The following is a 12,718-nucleotide window of genomic DNA, read 5'->3' as shown; positions in this document are numbered from 1 at the left end:
AAAATAGGTGGCTCCAGGTAAATCTGAATGAGTAAGGCAACATATCCGTTTCCCCACCCACAGTTGTGGTTTGCTTCTAATACTTTGAACATTGTTCTTTAACTGTTTGGAAACCAAAATATAGGGTTCACGAGTCCTAGTTCTAAAAAATAATCTGAAATTACACGGAAGTGGAGTGGATGGGGGAAACTGGCTGCTTTCATTTTCACTGGCTGTGGGTTTCCGACTAAGGGTGGTGGAGCTTGTGGTTGTGGCCTTGTTGTGCTAGGCCATTCCTGTTTGTGTTAGTTACCATGGCAATTTAACTGAAGTTGGCTGCAGTGAACCAGGCACCGCACAGGAGTGCAAAAGCCTAGCTGAGTGGGAGTAATAGAGAGCAGGTGTCTGCAGAGAGGCAGGAGTTGTTCTGCGTCACTGAAGCAGATTTCTGGTATCATCCCATCATTTCTTTTCTCTCTGTATGAGGCAGACTTAATTCATCCATTGTTGTTTTATAATCTGTTTTTCCAGCATTGCATGAAGTCTGCACTCCTTCATTGCCTAATGATTGTCACAATTGTGGAACAATTGATTTTTTATTTTTTATTTTTACTTCAGCTTGTACTTCCTTGGTAGTCATGGACAAGAAAACTCAGTCTTTACCATTCTATACAATAGCTTTTTAAAAATCATGTCAAGAGGGAGGCAAAGGTTGACGACATCTGCTTGCTTGTTCTCCCCCCACCCCCAAAAAAACCCCACAACAATTTTTACTTGAGTAATTGAAAGCTTTGTGCTTCCTGCGCTGTAGATAGGGACACCTCAATTTCTGCACTACTGTGATCCACATTCTGTGTCAAGGAATTTGCTTTGCTTCCACATGCTAGTTCCTCATTCATTTTAATCTTCACTTAAAAAAATAGAAATCTCTGAGGGGGACAAAAAGGAGTTTGGGCCAGACTTTGAAGAGGAATGCGCTGTGGAATAGCGGCAGGGTGTGGGAGACTTCTAGTGTTAGGCAAGGAGGTCTGGGGCTGTTTCTTCTCCTACATACGTGCTCCAACACTGGAATTTCTGTGGACTTCATCAGGTGCAACCTTACTCATGTGTACTTAAGCTTTTCTTCACAGTTGAAGAAAAAAGGCAGGAGGATGCATTCTTGTGCATGTGCATCAACTGATGCCGATTCATATCTCAGCCATGTATTTCCACCATTCTCCTATGAAACTTCTCAAATGCATCTATAGCTTAAAACAAAACAAAACAAAAATATTTCTCATTCAAACTTACCGGTATGAAGTTTGTTGGAAATGATGTGGTTTTCCTGTGATACTGCGTCCCAAAATAACATGTACTTGCTATATGAAAGTGCCAGATCGCTTTGTTCGGTGTGAGCCATTGATAATGAGGAGTTGGTGTGTCTTTGAAGTTCATCTTTTGGGAATGGAGAAGATAAAATTGGGAGAATAAATTAATTTTCCATTTGCTTTCTTGTTCACATTAGTATGTTTAAATTCAGTCTTTTAGAAAACAACCAGATTTTTTTTTTCAAAAAAGCAGAACAAGAGCAGTAGAATGAGATATCATTCACAATGACTGAGGCATCATAAAACAGAAGCTGGGAAAGACCATTACAATCCCAGCATCCTGATTAACGAAAGCAACAGCAGGAAGACATTAGCATTAACAAGCATTAACAAGCCACAATCAGAGAAGGTTAAAGCAGGGCTGGCATATATAGGGTTAAAAGGGTAACGGTAAAGGGATTCCTGACAGTTAAGTCTGAACAATTCTGGGGTTGTCGGCATTTTCTGGATCATGTGGCCAGCATGACTAAGCTGCTTCTGGTGAAACTAGAGCAGCACACAGAAATGCGGTTTACCTTCCCGCTGGAGTGATACCTATTTATCTACTTGCACTTTGACGTGCTTTTGAACTGCTAGGTGGGCAGAAGCACGGACTGAGCAACGGGAGCTCACCCCGTCGCGGGGATTCGAACCGCTGACCTCATGATCGCAAGCCCAAGGCTCAGTGGTTTACACCACAGCGCCACCCATGTCCCTCTATATATAGGGTTACCATATTTAAAACAGTGAAAATCCGGATTTTTCAGAACATCTTGCCAATTTTTACCTGGACACTGCTACCAACTGCAGTATTCCGGGTATGTCCAGGAACCCTAGGCATACATCATTATCATTTGAAAGGAAAGGTATTTTCCACCTGGCAGAAAGAAAAGAGGCAAGGTGAGTCCCTCTGGGGAGGGAGTTCAGAAGCTCCGTCTTTGTCCCTGATCCCAGCCCCACACAGATTGATGGAGCACATAAGAGGGCCTCCACTGATGACCTTAGTGAGTGGCAAATTCCTCCAATTAGGTTCATACGTGTCTGCTTAGTTTCATGTGACAATCTAGTCACTAACAACTGAGCTCTGAATAGGGCACCTGTAATCGGGGGCGTAGGAAGGGGGGGGCGTCCCAGGTTCCATCATTGGAGGGGGGTGACAAATTATCAAGGAACTATTAACTGCCCTACTAGGGCAGTTCATAAAAAACTTTTTTTAAAAAAATGCCAGCTCCAAATCTTACTACACTAGGGATTATATAGCTATATATGAAATTTCATGCATATCTGTTAATATCGTGACCCTCCTCCATGAAAATAGCTGTTTACTTGGCCGTTTTCCTGTGTCGTGAAGGCTGAAATTTCAATTCAGTGGAGCACTTACTGTTCCCAACCCTAACCCTGTGGAAAGCCATCTAATTAGACTTTAATTTGATTTTGACATGTTTTTAGGAGGTAATTTAATTATTGTTTGATTTTATACCAATGTTTTGTATCTGATGTTAGCTGCCCTGAGTCCGACTTCGGCTGGGGAGGGCGGGATATAAATAAAAGTTTATTATTATTATTATTATTATTATTATTATTATTATTATTATTATTCCTTTGTAAGAAAATATGAAATAACGTAAAACCATTTTTTGCAGGCAAAAAAAAATTATATCAATGGTGGGGGGTGGGGGTGGCAAGAAATTTTCCACACCGGGTACCATATGTAATGTGCCAGGCCTCTCCTCCTCCTCTCTCTCACTTGCGCATATATACTTGCGCATAGCAGAGGGCTCACACCCTCTAAGAAACTGCAGGCTGTGCTCAAGCTGCCAGTAGCATGATTCCCGAGGAAGAGGGCGGGCGTGTGCTTGATAACCGTGGCCGGAAGATCAGCTGTTTTCCTTATGTCCCCCATCACCCACCCGCCCTGCAGGATTTCAAAGAATCTCTTGCAGCCGCTCCTCTTCAATTCCACCCCACTCAATTCTGAGTAAGCGGATTAAGAAAATGCACGGTCAAATATAGAATTGCTTCACCAAACAGCTGACATGGGGATGAATGATGACTAAGTGTGGCAATGGCTCATCCTATCATCCCAGGGTCTGAACTCCAGCCTTGTGGTCCTCTTCGAGTTCTGCCTCCCCCAAAATTGCTCCACTGAACAGCTGACATGATGGACAATGACTAAGAGCAGAGCTGTCTCATAATATGGTCCAAGGGTCTGAACTCCAGACTCATGATCCCCCATCTGGAGCTCTGCCTTTATTCTGTGACATGTTTTTCTGATAACCCTCCTGTTTGTTCATGAGTCTGTTGTGTGGAAAGGCTTCTAAACTGCGTAACGTCAGCCAATAGAGGGGATCTGGTGTGTTGGAGGTTTCAGAGTCAGCAGCAACACAGCTCTATGCGTGAATACACTGAATTAAGTTCAGGTTTGCTGTTTTAGCGATAATCTTAAAAGTTTCAAAGAGTGAGTTGATACCTCTTTTAGCCGGTGGTCAAGAAGTGGAATTGTGGGTGGCTCAATTTGTCATTGCTAGCGGAATGTTATGGTGTATGCTTTGAAATACTGTAGCCAACTGTTGAGAACTTGTATTGCTAAATACTGCAACTTGCTTTAAAAAAAATGCTGGGAATTTTACGGTGCTCCTTCCTGCACCAGATACCCAAATTGTCCTCTCTTTCACGGTTCGTAGTTGTAATGTGCCCTTCAAGAAGCCCAAAGGATGTCATCCCATTTTACCCTGTGTTAGAGATCAGGAAGAGAGAGGGTGGCTAAGCCAGGGCACCTTTTGATCTTCATGGCTAAACCAGGATCTGAAGCCCAGCCTCCTCAGTCCACCCATCATAGACACACACACATCCCTCCCATCCAGACAACAAGAGCCATTTGCAGTTCAAGGGCACAGTCCTGCCAGGCAGAGGCACTAAGGCAGGATGTGGGTCAGGGAGGGCTGTGTCCTGGGGAGGAGGGTCCCAAGGACCAGATAAACCTGGAGGCCACATTGGGCCCCAAGACCTGAGGTTCCCTTCCCCCTGCCCCACACTACACTGACTCTTCTATAGTAAAGTCTCACCAATTCCTCTTGCGAAAGTGATCTTGCTTAAGAGTGATGCACAATCTCTCTCTCTCTCTGCGGGAATGAGGGAGGTATTTCCTAGTGCAGTGTTTCCCAACCTTGTGCCTCCAGCTGTTTTTGAACTACAACTCCCATTATCCCTGACTAGCAAGACCAGTGGCAAGGGATGATGGGAATTGTAGTCCAAAAACAGCTGGAGGCACAAGGTTGGGAAACACTGTCCTAGTGTGTCTAGGAACCCACAGCAGGTGGGTCCCTTGCAACAGGAGCTAATCTATATATATATTTTCTTTTATCTAGGTCAGTTTCCCAGATGTTGAAAAAGCTGAATGGCTCAACAAGGTGAGATTCAGTCGGCTGAATTGTTCCTGCCCGACCATGGCAGCATCATGACAGTACTAACATCTCTCTCTCTCTCTCCCTCTCCCTCCCTGCTTACCCCATGGCATGGTAGATCCTGGCCCAGGCTTGGCCCTTCTTTGGCCAATACATGGAGAAGCTGTTGGTGGAAAACATTGCTCCAAGCATCCGAGCCTCCAACACCCATTTGCAGACCTTTACATTCACCAAGGTTGACATGGGAGAGAAGGTAATTGTCAGCTGAAAAATAATTGGTGAAAATATTAAGGGAGGTCATGCTCCAGGGGACAAGTCCATAAATAAGGGGAAAGAAATAATTAGATTTCATCCCATATGTGCAGAGGGTTTCCTCCCCCCCCCCCCGGCACACCTTGGGCTAGTATTTATTGAAAGCACTGAATGATATTTTTTTTAATGCATTGCTAGTGCCATGGATTTTTTCACCTATTGGGATGCTAGCAGTAGTCTGTACATTTTTTCTTAGTTCATTCGAAACCTTACATTATAATCCTGCAGCAACATTTTATGGTCTTGCATTTTGTATCGCTGCGGAAAATCCAATAATAAGATTTTGTGAATCCAATCATTCTGCTGCGTAATCATTATACTTACTCCTGGGGTGGTGGTGATTCATTATTAATGGGCCAAGGACCACAAACAATCTCATATCTTGCCTTTCCATCCTAGTCTTATCATCACTATCTTATTTATTTCCTTCCAGCTTCCACATTTAAGTTAGAGCTACATATGTTTTGCAGTTCTGTGATTGTTGTGTGTTTGTTGGAGGGTTTAGTTTCTAGAACAGAAGCCAGTGCTTTATTAATATACATATTGTGTTTATTACGCTGCCTTTTTGCAGGGGTGTTGTTAGGGTGGGTAGGGCCTCCTTACTCAAATCCAAGGTCCTTTGTGCTGGGCTCTAGCTCTTCTGCCCCTTTTCCATTTATTTATTTACTTACTTACTTACAACCCTTTTGCTGGAAGCACTGTAAAGCTCCATGCTGGTGGAGACCCCAATCACCCAGTTTCATTTGCCCAGAAACACGTATGCATATAATCTAACTAGTGTTATCCAAATTTGCGCCGTGGGCCTGTATCCAAGGTGTTTAAGTAGCAACAACATTTCAGCTAATGCACTAAAGCTTCTTTTATTTCTAAATGAAGTTTTCTGGTCTCTGTGACTTTGATGAATGTTGTTGAAAGCTCAGGTTCCCTGGGGTGGCTGGGCAGTACTGTCAATTGTTCACGTTACAGGGATCTAACCTAATTCTGTGTTTCTCCCTCTTGGCTAATGTTCCCTAGCTCCTGGTCCTCTAACCTTAGGGTTGCCATATTTCAAGAGGTAAAAATCCAGGCACAAAGTTGCTGAGCCCACCGAGTCCCACCACCGAGCCCAAGCCAAAGCCTGGGTTGCCCACACCTGAGCCTGAACCAGAGCTGCCCTCTCATTATTGGCTGAGCCAGAAATGTGCAGGAGCCTAATTTCAGTCCTTCTAAAACCATTTTACCTCTTGGTGGGTCTCAGTTGACCCACTGAGCGGCAGCAGTGTCTTGGAAGAGGGATCAGAGGGTTATCCCAGAGGCATCTATATCTTTGGCAAATCTTTGATATCCACGGACCATCTGTTTGCCTTAACAGAGATTGCTGGGGCATTGCCTCCCTTGTTTTAGTCTACAGTGGTGCCTCGCAAGACGAAAATAATCCATTCCGCGAGTCTCTTCGTCTAGCGGTTTTTTCGTCTTGGGAAGCATCCCTATTAGCGGCTTAGCGGATTAGCACTATTAGCGGCTTAGCAGCTATTAGCGGCTTAGCGGCTATTAGCGGCTTAGCGGCTTAGAAAAAGGGGGGGGGAGGGAAAAAACTCGCAAGACTCACAAGACGTTTTCGTCTTGCAAAGCAAGCCCATAGGGAAATTCGTCTTGCGAAGCGCCTCGAAAAACGGAAAACCCTTTTGTCTAGCGGGTTTTTCGTCTTGCGAGGTATTCGTCTTGCGGGGCACCACTGTATTTTTATTTTTATTTGCTTAAACAACGACTCTTCTTCTGCTCCTAGCCCCTCAAGGTCATTGGAGTTAAGGTTCACACTGGCCTGAACAAGAAGCAAATCTTGCTGGACCTAAACATTAGGTAAGTTCTAAGGTTTTCTTATGTTGCTGTGTTAGCTTCATAAATGGAGCAGAATCAAGACGGGAGGGGCGGGGGGGGAGCTGATTGTTCTTTACTGAATGGCCCACAAAGCACTTGTCACTCTGACAAGCTGCATTTTGGTACCTGAGCATTTTTCTACACTCTTTCCTGGAAGAGCACATGATCTGAGGGCAAGTTTTGTCCTGCACTGTGGAGGTTGAGCTGCATTGCAGAGGGAAGGTGTGAGCACTATTGTTCTCATCCCCTGCTTGTGGGCTTCCCAGAGGCGCCAGGTTGGCCAACGTTGGCACAAAACACTGGATGTGAGCTGATCTAGTGGGGGCCTCCTTGTGTTCTTATGTCCCTTTCCTTTTTTGCAATCCCACTGGCCCTGTCACAGCTCACTTTCCTTTAAAGAGACAAGTCACTTGCAAGGGAGAGACAAGGGAGAATCAGTTGCTCTGCTGTGAGGCTCTGATTTGGGTGAAGATAATGCTTCTTCCTATCCAGAGCCAGAGACTCATTCCTGCTGCATTTACGGACCATGCTGGATATCTGCAGTACCTCTTCCCCACACTCTTCCTGGCCAACAGAGAGGGACAGGGTGGGACAGGAGAGCATACAAAATCAACAACCCCTGAAAAAATGGTCCAACGGGGTGGGTGGAGATTAAGGGGGGAACTGTTTCCTTTTAGGGCCTTGGTGTTTCATTCTTGCAGTGTCTTATGGCTTTATTTGGTTTCTGGGAGCCTCATGCTGGTCTTTTGCTCTCTCTCCTCGAGAGCCAGTGTGGTGTAGTGGTTAAGTAATCTGGGGAACCGGGTTCGCGTCTCCGCTTCTCCACCTGCAGCTGCTGGGTGACCTTGGGCCAGTCACACTTCTCTGAAGTCTCTCAGCCCCACTCACCTCACAGAGTGTTTGTTGTGGGGGAGGAAGGGAAAGGAGAATGTTAGCCGCTTGGAGACTCCTTCGGGTAGTGATAAAGCGGGATATCAAATCCAAACTCTTCTCTTCTTCTCCCTCCCTGTAACACAGCTATGTGGGTGACGTCCAGATTGATGTGGAGGTCAAGAAATTTTTCTGCAAGGCCGGGGTGAAAGGCATGCAGGTAAGGTGGTCCTGATTTTGGCTCATAAAGGTAGGCCAGAAATCTCAGAGGCTGATACGGTTCCCAGTAATGGATTTGGGACCTCGTTCTTTTTAGGGACTGTTTGGCTTCTTCCTTTTTAACCCAAGGAACTTCCCCTTTGCCACGGCAAAGGATCAGTCCAAGCTCCCAGCAACCGCTGGCCTTCCTTCTTATCCATGGCCTTCCTTGAAAGGGTATCATTTGCACCCAGTTCCTTAATTCCTTTGAGCTACTATTTAGAAAGCACTGCAGCTGCAGGAAGGCAGTGATGAAGGTCTCCCTAATTACTCCTGGTAATTAAAAGCAGAAATCTTTGGGCGCCCCTTCCCTTCCCTTCAAGAAGCCGCATGTTGTCCCAGAGCACAGGAATATGATAAATGACTAAAGCAGCACTGACTGAGAATCCGACCTCAACCTTCTCTTTTTTTCTCAGCTGCACGGCATGCTGCGGGTCATCTTGGAGCCCCTCATTGGGGACGTCCCAATTGTCGGGGCGCTCACCATGTTCTTCATCCGTCGTCCGGTAAGTTTTCTCCCACGTCCTGTTCTGGGTTTTCCAAATGTTGAGAAGAGGCACTGGCCTATGCTTAATGTTGAAGCCAAATCCCTCATTATGGAAATGTTGTGCAACTGCTCTTTGATTATTATCAGTACTTTTCAAGCGCATCTCTTGAGACCACAAAAGCTAGATACTTGCCCACCCCCACTTTGATGAAAGCTTTTACAGCCGCAGGTAACAACACCATAGGCAGAATTTTCATGCTGTCTCCCTAAAAACATGCAGCGGAATCAGTTCCTACATTCAAGGGGCCGGTCATTCCAGTGCAGATGTCTTGCACATGAGTAGAAGTCTTGGTTTGCAACTGGCAAAGTCCCTTATTAAAATGAAGTACAGGAGGATCCATGCATTTTTGCAGCTGTGAGATCTCCCAAGTAATTTTGACAAACCCCACAGGAGTTATTAATTGAATTTATTTATTTGTCCAAGGAGCTCTGGGTGGTTTCGCAAGGCTCTTGTGCGGTAGGTTAGGCTGAAAGAGATGGTGAGGGGCCTGAGGTCACGCAGTGGGCTTCAAGGCTGAATGGAGATTTGAACCTGGATATCTTCAGTCCCAATTGCTTCTTCCCAACCCCCCACCCAAATCCACCCCCACATCTAGTATTTCTGTAACTGGTTCTAAATCACACCTCTCCCTTCTTTCGCAGACTCTGGACATTAACTGGACTGGAATGACCAACCTCTTGGACATTCCTGGACTGAGGTAAATGCTTGATGATTGATGATAAAACCAGAGATGGGGAACTTCTGGGTAAAGGGGGGAGACTTCAACCCTAACCCCAGTGGGGTTGGCTCCACTGAAGTCAATAGGACTGGTGAGGAGTGCAATGGAAAACAGGTGAGAACATTTGAGAAGGAATTGGTTGGTGGGAGAACTGGGTCTTGCTGGAGAAGACCTTTCTGGGGTGCAGTGGGACAGAAAGGTATTCTGGGAGATTGGAGGGGATGCAGAGGATTCGCTGGGATGTCTCCACAGTGGCGATGGGCAAGAGGCAGGGTGGTGTGTACTGTGTTAAAACAGAAGGCTTTTCTCTGCAGCTCATTGTCTGACACAATGATCATGGACTCCATTGCCTCTTTCTTGGTTCTCCCCAACCGCCTGCTCATCCCGCTGGTCCCCGATCTCCACGAAGCAGCTCAGCTACGCTCCCCGATTCCCAGGGTAAGGCAGGCCCTGGGGGAGGGGGTTATCCTTGTGAGTGGGCCAGAGCCCTGCGCCTGACGCATCCCTCTCCCCCCCCCCAGGGTGTCGTCCGTGTCTTTCTGAGGGAGGCCAAGGACCTGCAGTCCAAGGATAAGTACATCAAAGGGATGATTGAGGGCAAGTCAGACCCATACGCCGTTGTGCGTGTGGGAACCCAGGTCTTCACCAGCAAAGTCATTGATGAAGACCTCAACCCAAAGTGGAATGAGATGTATGAGGTAATTGGCTGCCAGCTGAGGTGGCAAAATTGAGTGCAAACTTTTAGGGGGACGCTCAGCCCCCTTTCTTTCTATCCTCCCTCCCTGGCTTAGCTTTTCCTCTTCATGCAACACAACTGTCATTCCTTTCCTTTCTCTGTCTGAAGAGGGCCCCTCCGGCCTGCACAATAGGTGGTGTCTGCTCTGACCCCCCACCTCACTATCCCCACAGTTCATTGTACACGAGGTACCGGGGCAGGAACTGGAGGTGGAGCTGTTTGACAAGGACCCGGATCAGGATGACTTCTTGGGCAGGTGAGAGGCTGGCTGGGCTCTGTTCCCAGCTCTGTCAGGGGAGTGAGACCTAGCTGGGTGAGTAGCTGAGGGGAGGGGGGGAACTGGAGCTCCTCTGCTCTTTTTTCTGATGCTGAGAGGACTTGGGGGCTAAAGAGTTAGGCAGGGCCAGTTCAGGCCCCAGAGTCATTGGTTTCATCTCCAGCTCTGGAAATTGGTTTTCCTTCATGACAGGAGATGGGAACTCTATGGTTGAGGGTCACTTGATCTGCTGCACCTTGGGCTTGAAAGCAAGGAGACAGCACTTATGCAAATGTTACCACCTTCTTTTCTTCCTCAGGATGAAACTGGACTTTGGAGAGGTGTTCAAGGCTCGTGTGCTAGAGGAGGTGAGCACAGAAGAGGGGACAGGGCTGGTTTGATACATAGTGCCAGACAACAGGATAGCCTTTGAGTTTGATATCTGATCTGTGGGGAAGAAGGAAGAATGGTGTTTCATCATAGATTGGTAAAGAGGTGCTGTTGAAGTCTCTCATGAGAAGAGCGATGGGACAGAGTGAGGGGGGCAGAGTGGGCCATATCATGTAGAGCTGGGCAATATAGTTAGAGGGAAGAGTCCATTGGCTGTAACTGTGATGGTACCTCAGATTCAAAGTCTGTCCCTGTGCTCCTAATCCTCTCCCTCTTTCTCCCACCTGGCAGTGGTTCCCTCTGCAAGATGGTGGCCGGGCTCGTGTGCTCCTGCGCCTGGAGTGGCACACCCTCATGTCAGATATCTCTAAGCTGGAACAGGTGAGTGTAACCTAGATCTAATTTGACCTGGAGGCCAATTCAGCTCAGGAGATGTGTCTGGAGTTGGCTGGGCCTGAGTTGATGCTTTTCTGACAAAAGCAGGAAGATGCCCAGTCTTGTCTACTCTGATTGGTCTCAGGCAAAGTTCTACCCACCCCCTTTAATCCTGAACCCTTTTAAAATGGGGGATGGTTTGGGTTGGTTGAGCAAATCTAGAGGGCCCCCCCCCATTTTTTCTATGAGGTATTTCCTTGAAGAAGAGCTTCCTCAGAAATGGGCAATATGTGAGGAGTGGACAATGACCCTGGATGGAGGATTCCAAATTCAGACTCCCAAGTCATATAGTAACTACTGCTGGGAAATCAGGACTCCTGGTTCTGTTTCCATGAGGCAAGTCGGATTCTGTGGGAAACTGGCTTGGAAGACCAAGGGGCAGAATCAATAGTTGGACCTCTTGTGTGGTCTGGGCTCAGATGAACAAATCAGTAAAAGAGAGATGGAAATAAAAAGATATCCTTTGGAGAAATCTGTGTCTCCCATTGCTTGTGTCTCCTCAGTTTGTTTGTTTTTTGGGATGGCATGGGGAGAGATGTCCAAGGTGAAAGATAGCAAGGTATCTTGGGAAGAAATGGTGGAGCTGACTTTATGCTTGTTTTGCTTCTTGTGTGCCGTTTAAAGGTTCTCCAGTGGAACAAAACTGTCTCCTCCAAACCAGAACCACCATCAGCAGCCATCTTGGTTGTCTATTTGGACAGGGCACAAGAGCTCCCAGTGAGTAGTCGGAAACCTTGATGACACTGGCTTCCTGATCTCTTCTAGTTGGGGTGGATTGGTTGTGTATTTAAATGTCTTACTTTGTCATATCCCAAAACAGATATAAGTGGTTGTTGTTTTTTAAAAAAGTATTGCAATATTCTTCTTGATCAGGAATGAGGAACCATTGGTGCTTCATTGTTGGACTCCAGCTCCCGTAGTCAGGAATGATGGGAGTTGTAGTCCAGCAACATCTGAAGGGCCACAGACTCCCATTCCCTGTTCCAAATAATAGATGTTGAAAATGCTAGCCCTTTCCTGTATTAATAGGTTTTTCCCACCTCCCAACTTGGTGCACAGCTAAAGAAAAGACTACACATACTCCCAAATTTGATGAAGAAGAAAATATTTAAGATGGCCCCTTCCCTTCAGCAAAAGTGGGAGCTTGTTGTTTATTAAATTGTAAGCCACCTTACACTTAAGAGAAGGAGTCCCAAGTCTCCAGTTCCTTGGCAGCCCTATTTAACCTGCTTTTAGATATTTGGGATTTGGCATACAGCATTGCATAATTGTAAGGGGGCCACCAAAAATGTGCTTCTGTGTGCTCTTGCTGTCCAGCTTCATAAACAGATGGCAGTTTTTAGGGGCTTCTTATTAGGCAGCACCAGAATAACAACTAGTGGGTTCACACCTGGCGGCCTAGAAGGTTCAAACTGGCACTTCCATGCAAGCTGAGACATGGGCAACTGGCTCTTTAAAATAACCCTCCTCCCCAGTGTAATTAGCAGTAGAGGCTTTGGCAGAGGCTACCCCTTGTTACACAGCAGTGCTGTTCACTTCAAATTACTGGAGCTCAGAAATCAGCAGCCAAGCTTCGTAAGGGAAGAACTCGTGACAGAGCCTGTGTTTC

The 12,718-nt window shown here is 46.4% G+C and overlaps 1 protein-coding gene across 1 annotated transcript in view; it reads left to right on the top strand.

Annotated features, from left to right (window-relative positions):
• ESYT1 (extended synaptotagmin 1) overlaps positions 1–12,718 on the top strand; it is a 57,673-nt gene that overhangs the window by 21,280 nt on the left and 23,675 nt on the right. The window contains exons 2-13 of the mRNA XM_081844347.1: positions 4,694–4,735; positions 4,848–4,982; positions 6,807–6,880; positions 7,916–7,988; positions 8,443–8,532; positions 9,216–9,271; positions 9,607–9,730; positions 9,814–9,990; positions 10,202–10,284; positions 10,604–10,652; positions 10,966–11,055; positions 11,734–11,826. Coding sequence (XP_081700473.1) covers positions 4,694–4,735; positions 4,848–4,982; positions 6,807–6,880; positions 7,916–7,988; positions 8,443–8,532; positions 9,216–9,271; positions 9,607–9,730; positions 9,814–9,990; positions 10,202–10,284; positions 10,604–10,652; positions 10,966–11,055; positions 11,734–11,826 — 1,086 coding nt within the window. The remainder of the gene's footprint in view (positions 1–4,693; positions 4,736–4,847; positions 4,983–6,806; positions 6,881–7,915; positions 7,989–8,442; positions 8,533–9,215; positions 9,272–9,606; positions 9,731–9,813; positions 9,991–10,201; positions 10,285–10,603; positions 10,653–10,965; positions 11,056–11,733; positions 11,827–12,718) is intronic.

This window comes from Podarcis erhardii, assembly GCF_964252035.2.
Source record: "Podarcis erhardii genome assembly, chromosome: 2".
NCBI lineage: Eukaryota > Metazoa > Chordata > Lepidosauria > Squamata > Lacertidae > Podarcis > Podarcis erhardii.
The sequence above is the reverse complement of the archived record's forward strand: the minus strand, read 5'-3'. Positions and strand labels throughout refer to the sequence as shown.